Source organism: Leguminivora glycinivorella, chromosome Z, assembly GCF_023078275.1.
Source record: "Leguminivora glycinivorella isolate SPB_JAAS2020 chromosome Z, LegGlyc_1.1, whole genome shotgun sequence".
Lineage (NCBI taxonomy): Eukaryota > Metazoa > Arthropoda > Insecta > Lepidoptera > Tortricidae > Leguminivora > Leguminivora glycinivorella.
In genome coordinates, this window is record NC_062998.1 from 36,054,664 (window position 1) to 36,075,899 (window position 21,236).

The 21,236-nt window shown below is 38.0% G+C and overlaps 1 protein-coding gene across 1 annotated transcript in view; it reads left to right on the forward strand.

Annotated features, from left to right (window-relative positions):
• The window catches only part of LOC125240961 (epithelial discoidin domain-containing receptor 1-like), a 242,218-nt gene that overhangs the window by 181,664 nt on the left and 39,318 nt on the right, over positions 1-21,236 (forward strand). Inside the window, 1 exon segment of the mRNA XM_048149184.1 lies at positions 19,304-19,471. Coding sequence (XP_048005141.1) covers positions 19,304-19,471 — 168 coding nt within the window.

The following is a 21,236-nucleotide window of genomic DNA, read 5'->3' on the forward strand; positions in this document are numbered from 1 at the left end:
AATTTTAGGGGAAGAGCAGCGCATCCCAACACAGTCATTTAGGTATTTGCTTACCGGGTGGCTCCACCCCCAGCATTACGTACGTTTTACAAGTAAATAATTTTTGCATTGGAATTTTATTTATTTATTTATTTTACTGAGAAACAAACGGTCATATACAAAAATGTCTACAATGATACTGACTACTTTTTTGAATAACAGTAGGTAATTCTCCCTGTTACCGCCCGGGGTTGTTTAACCTCGACCTTCTCAGTAAGAATGTGAAGTGGTCTGTCTCCATATCAGCAATAAGAGCACTTAAACGCCAAATGATGTAACGAGGCTAATTGCGAATACTACAGGACTTGTTTAAAAATCCCAGCTAGCTTAATTAATGCTTTCATGAGAGCACCTGAGACCGGAGCCACTACTATGAGCGTATGACGATTTAGAATACTTTACTCCATCTCGTTAACGTCGCGGAAAATTAGTTTCAATTTCAATTTCGTTTATTTCACATATACTTAAGCTTACAGTGTAATACAACCAAAACACTTATATGGTAAAACACACATATTATTAAACAAAATAAAAAATAGCATATCGAAAACCAGACACGAGACACGAAATAAAATCTAACAAATAATAAATCAAATAAATACAAAATCAAACAAATACAACATTTAATAAATATTTATGTTAAAAGCCAACATAGCATACCTAACGAACTTGCCTAATTTGTCCGCAAATATGTCGGCATCCGGGATCTGAGTCTGTAAGTTGTTAATGACTATACTTTAACTGTACATATATATCATAGGGAGACCGGGATAAGTTGTGACTGAGGTGAGTTGTGACAGAGTCGATTTTTGAGAACGTATCAGCAAGTTCACAATAGCGCGCGTTTGCTAGGTCAAAACTTGAAGTAGAAAACCAGCGCTGTTGCGAGCTTGCTAATAGTGAATAAATAAATAAATCAATTTAAATTCAGGCAAAAGACCCATATAAATAAATAAGTTCTCAAACGTTGTCACAACTCTCATCTGCAAAGAGCGGAATTCTTCATAGTAAAAATCAAACTGTCAAAGGGATTGACCTAACTGTTTTATCGACTTATCAATGTTACAGAATAATATCGCATTAGGTATCCATAATCAACTTAAAAGATTATTCTGTAACATTTGACCTTTTTGATAAGCAACTTGCATCTCCATATTAAAATAAATCATGTCAGCGTTACGGCTACCTAATGATTCTCCGACAATTTATTAGCCGATTATTGATTCGCCGACAACGATTCGCCGAATGCCATTTAGCAGAATAATCAAATTATCGCTGTCACGTTTGGTCGAATAACGTTACGTAGAATCTTGGTTCGCATACAGTCCAGTTCGCTTCTATGCAAATTATCCGAACTATTATTGGATATTTTTCATTTAGCAAAGTAATATTTTTGTTTAGGCCACGATTAGTCGAATAACGTTTCACATTTTAAAATATTTTCGAATGAATGAATTATCACTGTTGTAAAAAAATTACGCACTTAATAGACACTTTTTTTTTCTTAAACAATGTATAATGTGAAATTCTTTTCGTTGGGGTAATAATTTACATATTCAGGCAAATTACATTAAGTTCTTGAACATAAAAGTGCTAATTTCCGAATGGGAGAACTAAAAAATTTAAAAGTAAAAATTTGGTGAGTTGAAAACAACAATACATAATTTACTAAAATTGATCCTTAGAATCAGAACATTTTGACACGTTGTAATAAATGTGAGTTTCTTATAAACGATCTAATAACTAGATTTTTGAATCCGCAGAACAGTTAGTACGAAAGTTCCAGCCAACTCACCAAAAAAAACCAAATGATCAGTCGACCTATTGTGCTTCGACCAATTTTTTGTCAGCCAATTTTTACAATTAAGTTAAATGATTATTCGACGCAAAGTCAATCGGCGTATCAAATTTCTGCTTACTGACTCCGTTTACGAACGAATATTATGCGAAACTATAAGTGTGCCGTTCAGATTTGAGGAGTTCGGTTCTGACCATCATCTGCAGTTCCACTGCACCAAATGTCACTATTCTGGACGTAAGTGCATGCTGTTCTTATAAAAATACCAAAGTCACTATAAGCGTGCCGTTCAGATTTGAGGAGTTCCGTTCTGACCATCATCAGTAGTTCCACTGCACCAAATGTCACTGTTCTGGACGTAAGTGCATGCTGTTCTTATAAAAATACCAAAGTCACTATAAGCGTGCCGTTCAGATTTGAGGAGTTCCGTTCTGACCATCATCAGCAGTTCCACTGCACCAAATGTCACTGTTCGAACAAACATAAAAAAAAACAGACGAATAGAGAACCACCTTCTTTTGAGAGATTTGAGGCGGCGGTTAAAAACGTACCTCAAAGCCATAGAGAAAAGGGTACGGTAGTCTAGATGGCGTTACACCTTTGGGGAACGCTCGACTAGATGGCGCTAATATGTAATAATTTTTGACATTTTAACACATATCATGCTAACAATATGGGCCAAATTGTCAAAACTGAGGTTCAAAAGTTTTAAGCTTGCGTCGAGAGATGGCAGTCTATGCACTGGGATTACACATTTTAATTTTACAGTAACTCTCTATAATACTCGATCCTCTTTGGTCACAGCTAACCTCGGTCTCCCCTAAGTGAACATCGCCCTTTGGGGCGCTGTCCAGAAAGTACTTTCTAAAACCAAAGATTATTGTTTTTTTAATAGTTGTACTTTAAAATAAAAGTTTTACATTAAAAAAAAGGAAAAAATGAATCAAAGATTGCAATCATTCTCCGTGACTACACGTAATTTACGCTATAGAGTAACACATTCTAAAATATAGACTCATGGTAGAGGGTCTGTGCTTAATTCATAATTACAGCCTAGTGTGCGCCGTCATAAAGGAGGTGTTTGTTATCTCGTGCTGGCATTTTCATATAATGTGTTATGTACGAGTACCTAGCGTGCAATCTCTCAAATGCAGCAAAGTCAATTTTGAGATAAACGTTAAAAAGAGAGTTACATAATGACCATTTATTTTTATAGATATAAACATTATTTAAACATTTATAAACCATAAATGACAATCTCAAAAATTTAGAAACTTCAGTGTTTGCTAAAGATGAAATATATTTTCGAACAAAGTACTTAGGTAATTATTTTCAATACCAGTCTGCCGATTGAAAACCGATTGCATGTAATTATGCACCTTAGTGATGATTTAGTTCATGCATGTCATCCATACTAATATAATAAATGGGAAAATGTGTGTATCTGTTTATTTGTCCGTCTTTTACGGCAAAACGGAGCTCGGAGCGACGAATAGACGTGATTTTTTAGGTGGAGAGTGACATAGGCTACTTTTTGTCTCTTTCTAACGCGAGCGAAGACGCGGGCAAAAGTTAGTACCTATATATACTCGTACCGCTGGGGGCAAATGTAACTGATCCATTTTTTCCATTATCACACTATGATGTTGAGTTCTACATGTATCCACTAAACACGCCTACCATATATACCCGGTGAACACTGTATTTAATAATTCAAACATTATAAAACATGGACAAAATGGACCAGTTACATTCTCCCCTCCCCCTCCCCCGTCGAGATTGCCCCGCTGTACCTTATACCAGTCTGTAATGGCATCAAATAGGTATCGTTAATAATACACGCTATTACCAAACGCAAGCAATACTAAATGTACATACAGTGACTAAGCTATTTTTTCTAATAGAGCAAAGCAGAGGGGACGGCGAAACAAGGCTCATATCGTGTTCATAGTTCTTAGATAACTGAATAGGTACCACATTTACTGAGACTGCTAAAACTGTTGGTTCTACTTGGCTCTTCATCATAAAAGTTCGCCAATCCTTGGCTTCTGGTCTAACAAATAAATACATAATACATGTCAATCAATAGTGCAAACACGAACATCCTCCTAAAGTGGGGTAGTATTAGTAATCGGACACAATTTCGTACATAAGTACTTATTCCAAAATCAATTTTAGAATTTTGTTGTTTTATAAAGGGCTCCAAATTCAAAAACACTGATTTTTCAAAAACTCAAAAGCAAGCTGTCAAAACATAGGATTAAGATAGATAGATAGAAAGAAAGATAGATAGATAGAAGCTTTATTTTAATGCTGCAATAACACACAATTACAAATGCAACACAGAACAAGAAGAAGAAAAAAACTCAAACATACAATTGACTTAAAATTACGTACACATTAACTTTTATGATCCAACATCATCGCTTCAGTCAAGTCAATTCAACCAGCCAGATTTTGGGAATTGAGTTAAAATTTTGCATGTAATAACACTAATAACTTTGTGGAGACAAAGCGCAGCCTTTGTCATTCGTTTTTGATGTATCAAGGCGGCCTTTCCAAATTAATGAGACCCTTCTGCGAAGCAAACTCATATATTGTTAATGTAAGTGTAAGTTGTGCGCTATACATCTATTTACAACACACTGCAGCGACAACTTAAGCGCTAGTTCACTCGCCATATAAAATATTCAGTAGCAAATAGACGCGGTCCTATTATTACATACAAACCATTTCATGGCAGTTTCTCTTTGTTTTCCTTTGGTTATTGTTTTTCTTTTTAAGAGAACATCTATATTGCGAGTTTGTTTTGAGTGTAACATGTTTGTGTAGGTAGGTATATGTATAATTTTCTAACAATAACTTTTATATAATACTTAGCATATTAAATTTGCTGGACATCGACCTTCAATCGAGACAGTTGAGCTATATTCCCCACGCTGTCCTGAACCGAGTTTAAACCTTCTTAATTATATAACCTACGTACACAATTTAGTACCTTCGCAAAAGTATTTAATTTGGTTCACGGTGTTTCCTTTCAAACAACTTCTTGTAGTGTATGGTATTTCATTCCCAGGTTCCGAGAAACTCATTGTTACAAGACGAAATAAATCCCCGTAATCTCTGCATTGTAAGGCGTACTCGTATGTTACATCACTCCGACATCTATCTACGCTGAGATTCCAATAATTATATTGATCACATTAATAATCTAAGAGAATACTAATAATATGTCTTATAACCGACTGTACATTAGCATTTTACAACCAAAATGGTTGCTTGGAAAGTCACAAAATGAAATACTTTAGTAACCATTGTTGGGGAGGTCGAGCAAAATGAGAGTGCACTAAATAAGACCCTTTGAGGCAAATACCAACTTAGATAATGAGAATTTTCACCGGGAGAACGGGATTTGCAATTTGAACTTGAAACCTAGCGAACCCTTAACTTTAACATCGAAGTTTGTTTAAAATTAATGAGCCATAAGGAAATCAAATTGCAGAGTATGAGCACTGTTGTTTCAAGAGAATGTTTTAATTGAACTGCATAACAATGGAGTATATCTATTAGATTTTATTAAACATCTAAATTCGTTCGTTTGTTTTCAGTAGGCAAGTAACCGTTTGAGGGCGCAGTTCACTTTATCCATAGTATCCACACACTTAATGTTTATGTTATCGAGTAACTTCTAAATCGTCAATAACTGTCGGCTTTACTTACGGCGCTTTAATTTATCTTCTAAAAAATGTCATAAAAACTATCTACTGATAAAATAAGGACAATTCAAGAATGCTCAAAGAGATTGTTAGTCGCTAAGAATAACTCAATCTGCACGTACTACTTACGCAAAACAAGACATTTCATAAAAGAGCTCGGCTGAGTATTCGATTGATCGGATTAGATACATGCGAGTACACCTGGCACAGCGAAAAAGAATTTCATCGGCGCGCTGTTTATGTTTTATGCATCGCTTTAGCGCACTTATCCCACCCCACTCGCCCGGGCGAGCTCGCGGGCGCGGGCACTCCATTACAAGTAACACGCGGCTACGCGTAGCCGCAACGCTACCTGCTGGAAGTACCCCCCCGTGCCGCGTGAATATGTCACATGCCCAGCTATTTCACAGGATACTAGTACTAACGTACAGAATGGACACTGTGTCATACAAAACCGAAGTTTGTCAGCAGTTCAGCGTTGAATCGTGTAATCCCGTTCTGTTGAATGGCGCGATCAATTTCGACTAAGTATTTAGAGTTCTCAAAAATTGACTAGTCTTTCATTCATTATCTGTGGTAGCACGCTCAAGGGGATGTCTAAGTGCAACCAACCCTAATAATTGCTAAGTAACAATGCGAGCCGAACGGAGCCGGAATCGCCCGATCGAGACAGTGTCCGACCACTGGCAACAACCCCACTTCTATATGTGAGTAGGTAGGGTTGTGACACGCGCCCACTTTTATGTTGCACGTGTGTTAAGGTGGCTCGCTTTCCATACAAAAAACATCTACCATTTATTTAGTCACCGCACACTACAACTAAATAAAAATATGCGCATACATCTACTATACATTATCCGTCGTCGCGGTAGTGAATGAAATACATTGTTTCATACAGAAATCATGGACAAATCCTTGTGAATTTTTTATTAATTTTACGTAAATGTGCGTGCCAAATTTTGTGTACAGACACAGAGCCGTCATATTTCGCGCATTTTTAGTTGACATTGTCATCAGTGACATTTGGCTCTTGACAAGTAATTATTTAAAGATATTGGTTTAGTTAACTCAAGCAGACTCAGAAATAATGACGCATTTTGTCAACAAAGATACATATCGTGTATTTCGACACTGCTAATGTAAATCGAAATGGCGTCTCGGTCAAACGACTGACTATGATGCAGAAGATCGTGGGTTCGAATCCGAAGTTTTTTTTAATCATTTGAACTTTTATGGATTTATTAAGTATTTTTTTTATTTTTTTAATGGAATATTTGACTATTACTATATTGTTTTCCTATTTTTTATTTTCATACAAAAATACAATACAATCCTTTATTATGCCTTTGTTGATAAAATAAAATATTACACGTCTGGTATAATACATTATACATAGGTCATAGTGTGGGCATAGTATTAATAAAGTATTGCATTTACTGAGCTGGTTGACCTATGTTATTGTTGTGTGAATGTTTTTCTTCAACAACTAAATGGTTATATACAAGAATATGGGTAGCTTTTGCACATTGTAATTTTTCCTCAGTCACCCGTTGACCACGAACGCTGTAAAGTGTTTGAAACATCGGGATGAATTTTAAACTCATTATACGCGATTTAATCCGTTTTCATAGTTTTTATTTCATGAGTAACTATCGCGGTAACTGAAGACGATATTAACTAAATGGTTACAAATAATAATTATCATCCATATAATCTGGTCCAGGCAGGCAATTATGGTCGCGCGATAAATGATAAAACATCTGGCCGTCCCTATAATCGCACTTACTAATAGTGCGACAGGGACGGCCTGATATTTTATCGTCTATCGCGCGACCATGCTACCCGTGCTGTACTAGCTTTTGCCCGCGGCTTCGCTTGCGTTAGAAAGAGACAAAAGTAGCATATGTCACTCTCCATCCCTTCAACTATCTCCACTTAAAAAACATGTCAATCCGTCGCTCCGTTTGGCCGTGAAAGACGGACAAACAAACAAACACACATTATCTTTGGTGAAACAACGAATTCTTCCACTTCAGATTATAGAGTAACCAGCTTTTCCCATTTATAATAAACTAGCTTTTGACCGCGGCTTCGCTCACGTAAGAAAGAGACAAAAAGTAGCCTATGTCACTCTCCATCCCTTCAACTAAATCCCCTTAAATAATCACGTCAATTCGTCGCTCCGGTTTTGCCGTGAAAGACGGACAAACAAACAGACACACACCCTTTCCCATTTGTAATATTAGTATGGATTTGACATTATTATTTATATTTAATTAATTATATATGTATAGCCCAATTTCATCGGGAACAGCGTGTTATGTAATGGCGTCGTTGGTGTACAATCGTCTGTCACGCCGTGAAGGTGCGTTCGATTCCCAGGATTCTATTAACTTTTTGTATTTTTTTGGATATAAATTTCGTATTTTTTATTGACCGAGCAAGAATGGAGAGCCGAAGGTATCAATTTTATCTTAGAGAACCTATTGATATTTTTATTGTCATTTTGATTTTCTATTTATTAAGTTGAGATATAAAACACAACTTTTAATACCCTCGCTAAATATAATATTTCATCGAAATTACTCCTTAGATAAAAAAAGTCCACTTGAGTTTTTAAAGCATTACGTTACTCAGTTAACTATTGCATTTTCATTTACTAATTTAAGATTTCAAAAGCGATTTGAATACCCTTGCTCCATCGAAAATAAACAATTAGAAAAAAAAATCATTCGAATCGTAGTTTAGAAACTAAAATTTATCTATACTTTTTTGGAATTTTTAAAAATATCAGATTAGGATAATTATGTTAGAAATTCTGAGTTCGACGAACCCAAAAATTATTACCATGTAAGAGAATAGGTTTTTAATCTTTTTTGTGGAAAACGCTCAGTAACTACTGTACGAGTACATATACATTTATGTATAATAATAAAACAAAAAATAGTGTCTCATAGTGTTGTGTTCCTGCCGGTGAGTAAGGCTGCCAGAGCTCAACGAGGGTGTGGGGTGCTGACGACGGGAGGACTTACGGAACTAATTTGTTCCGTCTATTGTCCTTTGAGTCGTCGGCAACCCAAACCCTCCTTTGAACTTGTACACTCCTTTTTGCTGTGCACACGCAGCAAAGGGGAGTGTACAAGTTTCTAATGGGGCGGCAACGCGCATGCGACACTCTTTGAGTTGCAGGCGTCCATAGGTTACGGTGACCGCTTTCCATTAGGCGGACCGTATGCTTATTTTCCACCGACGTAGTATTAAAAAAAAGAGAAAAAGTCCTGGATTCGAACCCAGTACTTCCATGCAAATCATGCGATGGCACGTATTTACCGCAAGGCTATTTAAACAAGCTGTCGCCGCGTGAAATTATCGACTAGAAGGAATACAAAAACACTGTTTGTATGTGTGAGTGGTACTTAGAAATAGTGTAAAATAGTAAATTTATCTACATTAAGGGGATTAACGTTACAATGAGAAGTTGAATGTTTGTTGTAATACGTCAATTTTAATATTAAATGTTCGCGAAGCATAATTGAAAGTATATAAATTCCTGTAAGACTCCACAAAAAAAATAAGACTGGTAATTTGAAGATTAACGCCATCTAACGCAGCCTGAGCTTCGGGTAACCTAAGCGAGCCACCTTAATAAGCTTTTTTTTTGACGTTGCTATGAATGTCAGAATTAAATACATAATTATGCTCTTAGTACTTACAGTCGAGTTCATGTCCGTATACTTTTAAATAATTCATGAAATAATTGTTGTTAGTTATAAATAATCATACATTTTATAAATTTGACTAATGGCGAAAAGATAGGTAAGAAAGTACAAGAAAAATATATTTCAAAAAGCTTTAAAGATATTTTAAGCTTTATAAGAAAGTACAATTCACTTACACAGGAAATAGTATGCAATACTAACTTAATTTTATTTTTATTTACAAAGAGTGATATTTCAAACTTCAAACAGACTCATGCTAACGTTTCCTGCAAGCAATGACTCACATTTCTAATGGGGTTGACTATGTATGTAATGTAAATGCTTATACTCTACTACCCAACACTTTTATTCGGGGTGAAAATCAGTTTCGCAACACGTCCTTAATCATTCGCCGTAACACATAAAAGTGGCATTGAAATCGCCAACCCATTCAATATTCAAACTATCCCGGAGCCGCGCGACTACAGAATTCAAGCCGAAAGGGGCTGTAATATTAATGGCACCGCCTAAGGTATGCTCGGATTTTACTCATTAGGGGTATTATGTGGACGGTTTCAAAATGATAAATGAGTAAAGGACGCTAAAATGAGTAAGGCGACTTGTACCCTGTGTTTGTTAATGTTTTACAGCGGCTTACACGCTCCCGAGCGAGCTAATGAATCATTTCTATAATTATTATTACAACCTTCTCTATTTGCACAGTGTCAGCTTACTGGAGCAAAAAGACATGGTTAATTTGCTACCAAATAGAAAACATAAATGACGAGTAAGTTTAATTCATAAAGCAGTAGATAGACATTTGAATGTCAGTGAAGTATGACAAATACTCCATATTTTCTCATAAATCTATTCTACCAAGATTAGTACCTTTCCCATCTACTAACAACCGTATTTATTTAGTAATATGTGTGTGTGTCCATTGCTTTACAAATCGTTTTTTTATAAATACTTTACCTAAATGCAGAACTCAGTTCAGTAGATCAAGTGACTTCAACACGATATTTGAAAAGCCAGAAGCTTTCATACGACATAGTACCTATCTAATCACAAAGGGCCTGGAGAAAGTTCTCTAAATGAATTAACTCTTATATGTGTTCATTAACCTAGAGTGTTATTCTGGTGTAACAATTTGTTACTAAGTACGTTTATGTTAGTATTTGTCAATGTATCCCATCACCCCTTAAGTACTTACATACATTGCCACATAGGTACTTACATACATAGTTTTGTTTCGGTCAATCACTTAATTGTATAATCGATAATTACTTATTTATAATTATTTACTCATCGTAACCTGTCAGAATATGATATCCTGTATCCTTAGGGTCACTTGCACCACCGAAAATGGAGGGTTAACCCGAGGTTAACCCACCACTTTACATGGAAGTTGACAATTGACAGCCACTAACCTTGAGTTAAACCAAAACGGGTGGCACAAGTGGCCCTAGTATGGTTCGCTTGGGATGTAGATGGTTGAGTTAATTTTCCATACAAACTTTCACCTCACTTTGTAATTTTTTTTTAAATAACAACCTAACCACAAAATTAAAATTTTGAATATTTAAATCCCCGACCGCGACATAGTAGACCGATTTCCATGAAACATGGAACACTCCCGACTACTACGACGACTAGCTTTCAAACAAAAAAAAATCTAAATCGGTTCATCCGTTCGGGAGCTACGATGCCACAGACAGACACACACACAGACAGACAGACACGTCAAACTTATAATAACACCCCGTCGTTTTTGCGTCGGAGGTTAAAAACTGTCCTGTTCCCCTGAGCCGACCCGGGGCCTAACCTAAACTAATCCTCTGTCACTTGCCGAGTCTGTCTCAGCAGTTAAAAACTGTCCTGTTCCCCTGAGCCAACCCGGGGCCTAACCTAAACTAATCCTCTGTCACTTGCCGAGTCTGTCTCAGCAGTTAAAAACTGTCCTGTTCCCCTGAGCCAACCCGGGGCCTAACCTAAACTAATCCTCTGTCACTTGCCGAGTCTGTCTCAGCAGTTAAAAACTGTCCTGTTCCCCTGAGCCGACCCGGGGCCTAACCTAAACTAATCCTCTGTCACTTGCCGAGTCTGTCTCAGCAGTTAAAAACTGTCCTGTTCCCCTGAGCCGACCCGGGGCCTAACCTAAACTAATCCTCTGTCACTTGCCGAGTCTGTCTCAGCAGTTAAAAACTGTCCTGTTCCCCTGAGCCAACCCGGGGCCTAACCTAAACTAATCCTCTGTCACTTGCCGAGTCTGTCTCAGCAGTTAAAAACTGTCCTGTTCCCCTGAGCCAACCCGGGGCCTAACCTAAACTAATCCTCTGTCACTTGCCGAGTCTGTCTCAGCAGTTAAAAACTGTCCTGTTCCCCTGAGCCAACCCGGGGCCTAACCTAAACTAATCCTCTGTCACTTGCCGAGTCTGTCTCAGCGGTTTAAACGTAAAGAGGAGTTCTAACACAAGTAAGTAATTAATAAAAAAAAGTGTACTTCGAAAGGAAGTTAATAATGTGCTACTTACCATAAATTAATTCAGCACCCCCGATTAATATCATCAATATCAAATTGAAAGTAATTGAATCACATTCAAGGACATCGAAAAACATGACTGATGAAAACTTAGGCGTATCTATGGCAAATTATGTAAAGTACTTCAATGCATAGTTTCTAAGATATAAGCCAAAAACTAAAATATGAGACCTTCAAACCTCCCTGTCCTCGCCGGCTCAAGAGCTAAGTAGGACTTTATAATAGTTATGTTTAGCTCCTAACTAGACATAACAAGTTTATGAAGTCGAAATTTTTGTTCAATGCATTCCTCTTAACGATCATTCATTTCCTAGCCTGTAAATGATACAAGGTTTATCGAAAGCCTGAGCTGTAATTATTTTAATATGATGTCATGTGTTAGACCAATATTGAGCGCGTCCGACCAGCCGAGCCGGTAAACATTAATAACCAAGGGTGTTACGCCACCAAGCATGCAATCGGCTATTTAATTAAAATAACTAACTGCTCAAACATGTCAAACCAACATTAATTCCACGTAGCTATTGCTCGGTGTTTAGAGAAGATTTATAGAATTTGTGCTCGTACTGAAAGGCTAGCGAATGAAAAGCCGACTCCTGTGGTGTTATTCTAATCGCTGACCAAGCGTAGGCGAGTCGTTTGCTCGGACAAGTGTGCTTGGTGTACTCTTGGGTTACGCAATCGAGTTGCAGCAAATTTGTAGGAACCAATCGGCTTGGTCCGGTATTAGTGCGACTCGATTGCACTCAGTAACCAGTGGGAATAACAGCCCAGCTTCGTATTCCGCTGATTAACAAGCTTTTCAAACGGCTTCGACGACCTGCAACTATGAGGACATTTCTTCGATCATTTCTGAGAATTGCCGCCGTGAGATATTTGGACATGGAAATTCGATTATACCTAACTTCCACGCTGATATATAAACAGTCAATTCTACGTATGTTTAAATACAATAACCCGTATCAAATATAAATGTACAAAATTCAGGTTTAATTAAACGTTCAGCGAAGCGTTGCACAAGCTAACCTGTACTTTTTAATTAAAACTTTAGTACTAAAGCTTAGTCGTTTATCGATTAAAATGTTGATATGACTAGTTGTTTCATAATACGTGTAGTATATAGATAGCTTGTGCAAGGCTCGCAACGTGAACACACCACGCCTAACTCGCTAAATCCCCTGGCAAACTACAGCGAGGTTCACTCTGTCGCAGCAATGTGAATAATACAAAGGGATGAAAGTTTACAAAGGGTTTTTAAATCTGCTTCTCTCGAGTCAAAGATCTAACGGATAAGGGACTTTTGTATAGGACGCGGTAAAAAATAACAGAGACATCATACCTACAGTGTATTTTTGTAAAAGGAAATAATAGTTATTTGTTATACAAGGGGGCAAAGTTGTATTTTAACGCCGAGTGTGGAATTGAAAAACGAGCAAGTAAAAGGATTCTATAGTTGAACCACGAGCGAAGCGAGTGGTTCGAGAATAGAATCCTGAACTTGCGAGTTTTTTAACACACGAGAAGTAAAATACATTTGCCCCCGAGTGTAACACAAAACTTTTCCCCTCACTATAGCGAGGAAACTACAACGCAAAAAATGCGTTTATCACTGCTTCCACTATTTCCACAGGTGGTAAATCATCTTTATTACTAGATTCAGTTACTTTTATAAATTTTAAAGCAGTTAATTTGACTTTATTCAAGGTCAAATTACTTTACCCACTAGTGGATAAAATGCGTTTTTACCCGCTGATATTAAAGGACAAAACACGTGTTTCCGACCTAGTGAGGGGAAAAGTAAATTACACATTTTCGTCTCGGCTGCGATGTTTGTCAACCACATCTATGCATTTGCGGCTCGATGGTGGAGAGCAACGGGCACCATGCTTTAAGTTGTCGCAGGTGCGCTGGGAGGTTCCCACGGCATCACGCGTTGAACGACATAATTCGTAGAGCACTAGTGTCGGCCAACGTTCCGTGTATGCTGGAGCCACCTGGACTTAGCCGGTCGGACGGTAAGAGGCCGGATGGGTTGACTCTGGTGCCATGGGAGAGGGGTAAATGCCTTGTATGGGATGCCACGTGCTTTAGTACGTTTGCCGCCTCGCACCTCGCGCGCACCGTGCAGATGGCAGGAGGAGCTGCGGAGCAGGCGGCGGATCAAAAAAGGGCCAAGTACTCTGCCTTATCAAATTATGTATTTGTTCCGGTAGCCGTGGAGACTAGTGGGTGTTGGTGTGCGGAGGCAAAAACCTTCCTCTGGGAGCTGGGGCGTCGTCTGCAGGAGAGGGGTCTCAACCCCCGCTCCGGGTCGTTCTTGGCGCAGAGGTTGTCCATCGCGGTTCAGCGTGGCAACGCGGCTAGTGTGATGGGCACTTTTGCGTCGGGAACGATGCGGGGTGGGTTATTTGACTAATTTAGGTAGTTTGTTAGGTCTGTGTGTTTTTTTTTTTTAATGTGTTAAATAGTTAAGTTTTATGTTAAGGGCTGTGTAGATGTAAGTTTATAGTAAGTTTAAAGTATTGTATTGGTATTTCATTGTGTATCTATAAATATTTTCTTTTTACATGTGATATATTGTTATAAAGGTATTAAAAAATGAATAAAGGTTTACTAAAAAAAATTACAAATTTATTTTAGAGGTTATTGACTGAAATAAGGAGCTTATCTTTTTTAGGCAAGGAGGTATGGGGATTGTAGCCGCTAGTTTTACGCCATAATTAATTAAATACATAAATTGATAATAACAAGAAAGTGCAATGTTTTTAAAATGTAGAGAGAGGTTTCGGCAAGACCTAGAAGTTAAGGTAATCTAAAAAGCACCCAGTAGATACTTATATACGACTGTCATTACCTCGTACATCGGGATGACTTATTGTTATTATAATTGCAGCAATGCCGTATATACTAATATAATGTACCCACCCAAATATCGCAATAACTCACGTGTAGTATAAATTATGCGCGCACAATCTTGAGAGGGGGAGGGGGTAGCAATTAAGTCCGAAACCTGTGTTATTTACTGACTCAAAATTAATGTACAGTCGGCCCAAATATATTGCAACTAGTAAATGATTATTAATAAAGATTATGTTCATCTGCAGGCACTTAGTAGATAGATATGTTACTTGTTTTAGAATGGTTCCGCTATACAAATTGACTAATAATAACTGTTCTTCACAAGGATTCCTTGAACAAATCAACACAAGAAATGCTCAAGTAGTGCCTTGATCTGGTCACTACATTAATAAAAATAACGTTTATTATGTTCTTTTTGTATAACACCTAGTCCTCGAGTCATTCGATGTGACATGGATCTCCTAAACCAAAAGTTCGGTTATGATATTCAAAATTATTACTTTATCTTGCATCTAAATTATGTCTGTTGAGCAATGTTTTGTAGATAATATTAGCTACTCATCGCTATCAATTAGCGCCATATTTGTACCGAATCAAATTGTTTCACAAATTATTAAATGAATTCCACATTGCGATCAAGTGTGTCGAATTCAATAATGAAACCTACTTGTGCATCATTAATTATTTGAAAATGACATTGAATATCGAAATAACCGTTTGGTTATTGATACATGAGCTAGGTACATGGGCAAATATTAACTAAAACCTTTATATATAACTGAATACGAGTATAAATATGGTACTTTAGACATGTCCATTTTAATACGACTATTTACATTTTAACGAACGGTACGACCGGATGAAACAACGCACCAAAAGTATCTTCATCCAGAATAACTTTTAGACTAAATATCGATAAATCGGTACAGTTCGCGGTCAAAAATGTCAAAGTTATTTTTTTTTATGTATAGAGCATAGTAGATAGCAGTGGCGGGGCGTCGATACAACTCGATTCCCTACGGGTGCCCTAAAATTCTCCAGTATCTGTAGAAGTTCACACTTTACAGATCCCGAAAACTCCTCCGGCTTTATCAACGATTTTTTTTACGCCACGCCACTGATAGACAGACACACATCTCTTGATCCGCTACTTCTGCTGCTGACTGTACAACCGGGGATTATTAACGGGTGTAATGGTGTAACAAAAACTGATCAATGTGGCGCACGCCTCATAATAACTTGGGTTTCTTCGCCCGCTAATTGACTGAAACACAACAGATACGTTATAATATACCGTCTACGGTTTTTGTTTAGGGAAAAACAGGCGTAATTAATTACGAGAATGTTTTTTGGCAAACCAAAATTTTATACATCTAGAAATTCTAGTACTGACAAAAGGAAAATGCATTTTATTGTGATATATTTAACTCAAACTGCAATTTTTTTTTTATTATTGGTAACGTAAATCGAAAAGCTGCGTTTTGGGAACCCAACGTATTGCTTTTTCCAATTATGTTTTAAATTTCATATGTGGAATTGGTGACTATTACACAATTGGTACTATAGTAGTATATTGTAGTAACTTTACTTTTTTACCGTAATATCTGCCTACTTCGCGCGTAATGTCCTATAAAATCCAAAGGTCTGCTGTTATGTTCAATTGGATGACGCGATTTCTGCAGGCATTTTTAAAGGAACTTACACGATTTAGTGCAAAATGTTTTTTTTTCGTATTTTAACGGAAACTCACGAACGTACTTCCGTGAAATATTCCTCTATTGCAGTCAGCTTTAGAACAAATGCGAACTAGCACGACAAATACGAACGTTTCCGAGTAATTACGATGGAAAACTATTTACCCTGGCCATCCTAATATTTACCCCGGTTCACGGTACCTACCCATTATGCTTTAACCTTTAACACTTATACAGTACTAGCTTTTGCCCGCGGCTTCGCTGGCGTTAGAAAGAAACAAAAAGTAGCCTATGTCACTCTCCATCCCTTCAACTATCTCCACTTAAAAAATCACGACAATACGTCGCTCCGTTTTGCCGTGAAGGACAGACAAACAAACAGACACACACTTTCCCATTTATAATATTAGTTTGGATGTAAGCCTTATACGAGCGATAAATTAAAGCAGACATAGGATTTTGTTATCTTTAATTAAGAGGTGTTTTTAAATTATTCTTCATTTTCACCCCAATGTACTGTAAACATGGTTGCGATGAATGACATTACATATACGCGATATGACCTTTAGAAATACATTGCGAGTCGAAATATTTAAAAATTCCTACCCGTATCATATTTACACTCTGTATATGAGCGTGTGACATCGTAATATACTTATAAAAACTCTTGATGCAAAATTACCCAGTGAGGAGTAAAGTAACATTTTACGGTTTACTGCACGCGCGCTATTACATCATACCTGGGCGCGTAGGTAACACACAAGTGGCCTATCGTCTACGGTCCGTGCTGTATCTTAGTTACTTATCTTATCGATCTCCCGTAATGAATAGTGCTACAAAAAGAGATAACCCTGCGAATCCTGGCCCCGTAGCCGAATGGCATTTCTCCGACGCGAAACGAAAACGAAACGCCGCGAACGGTAGTCTGGCTCTGTCGCGCCAATACGCAAGAGGGATAGAGATAGATAACTACTAGCGTTTCGTTTCGTGAGCGTTTCGTGAGCGTTTGTGCCATTTGGCTACGCACCCAGGGTACGTAGGCGAATGGCACAAACGCTCACGCAACGAAACGCTCGTAGATATCTATCTCTATCGCTCTTGCGTATTGGCGCGACAGAGCCATATTACCTATCGCGGCGTTTCGTTTACGTTTCGCGTCGCAGAAATGCCATTCGGCTACGGCACCTTGGCCCATAGGCAAGAGTACAATCGTTTTCGCTCCGTAGCGTACAGTCACCGGCATAAATAAGTGATGATTTCTGTACCTTTTCATATTAACGTCTTGTTTGAAATGTCATACGAAACTGTCAAGCGATTAAAAGTGACAAGGTACAGAAATCATCACATCTTTTTGCCGGTGACTGTACCTACCTGGGTATTTTCGCGAGAACAATCATCAAAAATATTTTTTATAAGGTAGGTAAATTTTATATTGTTCCTACTCAGAATCACGAGCCCTTTCGATTTAGGCTAAAAAACAAGAGACAAAAAAATTATCCCAAAATTTTCTATTATTTTGCTTACTTTGCACTTTGTAACCGCCGCTGTACAAAGTGTTTGAAAAATGGTAACGAAGTGGAAAAAAAAATTTGGGACGCTTTTTTTACCTAGTAGGATCGAAAGGGCTCGTGATTCTGAATAGGAAAAACATTACATTTACCCATTTTAAAAAAAAAACGTTTTTGAATCTTTTTTCGCGAAAATACCTACAAATGTAGTGCGAAAAGCTTTTCCTTCGTATTGTTACGGAAACGAACGAACGTGTTGCGCTATTTCAATCAGTCTCAGTACAAGACCTACTGTCGTTGTCTGAACTAGCATGACAAATACGAACGTTTTCTGGAAAAATATGAACGAGAAGCTGTTCGCACCACATCTGTATGATCTGTATCACAGTTATCACTCTTCCATGTTGTTGCGACATAGACGGTTGCGTATATAATAGTTCGCCAAACATGAACTACAAGCCTAGCCGGTCTAATCGAAGTGGCATTCATCGATACTACGTGGCAATCGAAATGCAACGCAGTCGGTCGCACAAATGCTGAAGAGCGTTAAAGAGAGCTATAGCCTGTCAAGCTGTTTCCTACATTATAAATAAAAACCGGCCAAGAGCGTGTCGGGACACGCTCACTGTAGAGTTCCGTAGTTTTCCGTATTTTTCTCAAAAACTACTGAACCTATCAAGTTCAAAACAATTTTCCTAGAAATTCTTTATAATGTTCTACTTTCGTGATTTTTTTCATATTTTTTTAATATATGGTTCAAAAGTTAGAGGGGGGGACGCACTTTTTTTTCCTTTAGGAGCGATTATTTCCGAAAATATTAATATTATCAAAAAACGATCTTAGTAAACCCTTATTCATTTTTAAATACCTATCCAACAATATATCACACGTTGGGGTTGGAATGAAAAAAATATCAGCCCCCACTTTACATGTAGGGGGGGGTACCCTAATAAAACATTTTATTCTATTTTTTATTTTTGCACTTTGTTGGCGTGATTGATATACATATTGGTACCAAATCTCAGCTTTCTAGTGCTAACGGTTACGGAGATTATCCGCGGACGGACGGACGGACAGACAGACATGGCGAAACTATAAGGGTTCCTAGTTGACTACGGAACCCTAAAAAGCGGCATATTAAAATACATAATATAGAACATTTGAATTTCGCGCCTTTTTCTACTGAAATACTCATTTGATAGGCTATAGGTATGAATGATACAGGAGTGTAAGGCTCCGGTCCCATTAAACACGAGTAAGCGATGAGCTATAGGCGATAGAAATGAACAAAAGGTAGTCGCTCCCGTGTAAATAAAAGAGACGCGATGATAGCGCAAGCGAGTTATTGTAGTTCGTCGCCAAGCGATGAACTAGAACTCTATCGCGGCTGGCTACCCTGGTTATGCTTCCAATGAGCAGTCGCGATACATCTGCTATCTTTGTTCTCAGACATACCCTGAAGAGCGGACCTGCCGGCGCGAGCGGCCAGCGCCTGGGCTCTTTACGTCCATAAAGCTGCCGGAAGCGGAGCCCCCAAACGGAGTGGCGCCCCTGCTGGACTTCCCGCGGGGGCGCATGCGACCAGTCACCTTCCTCGGCGAGGGCCCGTATGGCAGTGTGAGTACCCTTTTCGTTATAATATCGGTTTTTCTATCAGCCGGCTTAGCTGAAGTGACAATCGTTGACGCTAGGTGCTGAAACCAGGGGCGGCTCACTCCGCGATTCTATCGCCGTGCTACAAGTACATGCCGCGAGCCGCGAGTTCGCGGCCTAATCAGGGGTGGCGCGCTTCCTTACGGAACGCACGTTCGCACTTTCTATTGTTATTTTACGTCGTGAGTTTTTTTTAAGGTTCATATGCGATGTCCGCGTGTGGAATGGCTAACAATGCTAAGTTAAATAGACATCATGAATAAAATATGTATACCATAGGACAATCTTACACAGATCTACTATTGATTAAGTCCCTCGGAAAAGTTCAAATAAGGCTTGTGATGTTGGAACTTAAACCAAAATACTGTATGTATACCTAGAAAGTACCCAAGACTTAAATATAGAGGTAATAGTATAAAATTTTATCTGAATAATTAATTCGTTTTAATCCATAGGCAACCCTATCATACGACGCTGCGCACGTGCGGCTGGTTTCTTTGTAAAAAAATTGTAGGCATTTAAAACGGCGGCATTTCATGAACATCAAAGCAGTGGGCCTTCTGTACTTGTACTATTATATATTCTGTGCTGAAACGCAGGCTCTGTCGCGCAACTACAGAAGAGCGATAGAGATAGCTACAAACTAAACCGTGTTTACAAACCGTTAGTGAGTGACGTTGGCTAGGTACCCAGGTTTTATAACCAAGCGTACATGATTTCGTACAAATTCACATTTCAAGCGTACAAATTTACATTTGAGGGTTTTCTGAGGCGTATAATTTATCTAACTAGGTCTTATCTATTTGTCTTCCGCTCAATGCTCATAATTATCTGGATATGTTATCATTTAAACTTTACACTAATGAAATATTCATGTCTTACCAGTATAGTGATACTCTTAATGATGCGGGTGACTTTGTGGAAGGATACAGTAAATAAGTAGGTACGCTTAAGGTTTTTTGTACTATCGGCTGCAAAAGTGCATGGAGAAATTATGAATTAATTCATTGAAAAATTCGCTATGCACTTTTGCAGCTGATAGTACATATCGTCGGCCTAAATCGCATACCTCGTAACTCCAATTTTTTTGAAAATCATGTTTTGACACTTTTAGATAGTACTATTCTGAACGCATCTAACGGCAAAACTCTTAAATACCAAAAATAAACCGTTTATGTTTAAAAAGCAAAATAGAAAACCTCGCAACTCCCGGCCGCCATTTTGTAAAAGAAATACCTCGTATCTCCCTCCCCGCCACTTCCTTCAGTACAGCTTGCGATGGCGTTGTTACTGCACGTCAGTTTTGCGTAAATATTTAGGAAGAAAACGAGTGCTGGATAACAGGTATGTGTAATAAGGTTCTACGGTTTTCTGATTGTGTATTCTTGATAGATATTTATCATATTTAAACAGATTAGACTATTGAAAATATCGTTTGGTTGCGTGCCGTGGACATACGAGGTTTGCTTCGCGTGGATCTTTACGCATGCAGATTAGTTACGTGGTTTTCTACGCAAATTATTTAATCCTTCTGTGACTTTGGTCGAGACTTTATCTCGTGTTTAAATAATTAGTTTATAAATCCCGACGTTACTAATACGAAGTTATGTCCGTAATGTAAATATGTCGGAGTTAGGTCGTCGTCGTCGAGATAAACAAAGGTACCTAGTGAGTAAGAAGTAGAAGTAGTAAAGAAGTAAACTATGGGAAATGAATGAAGGGTTTAATT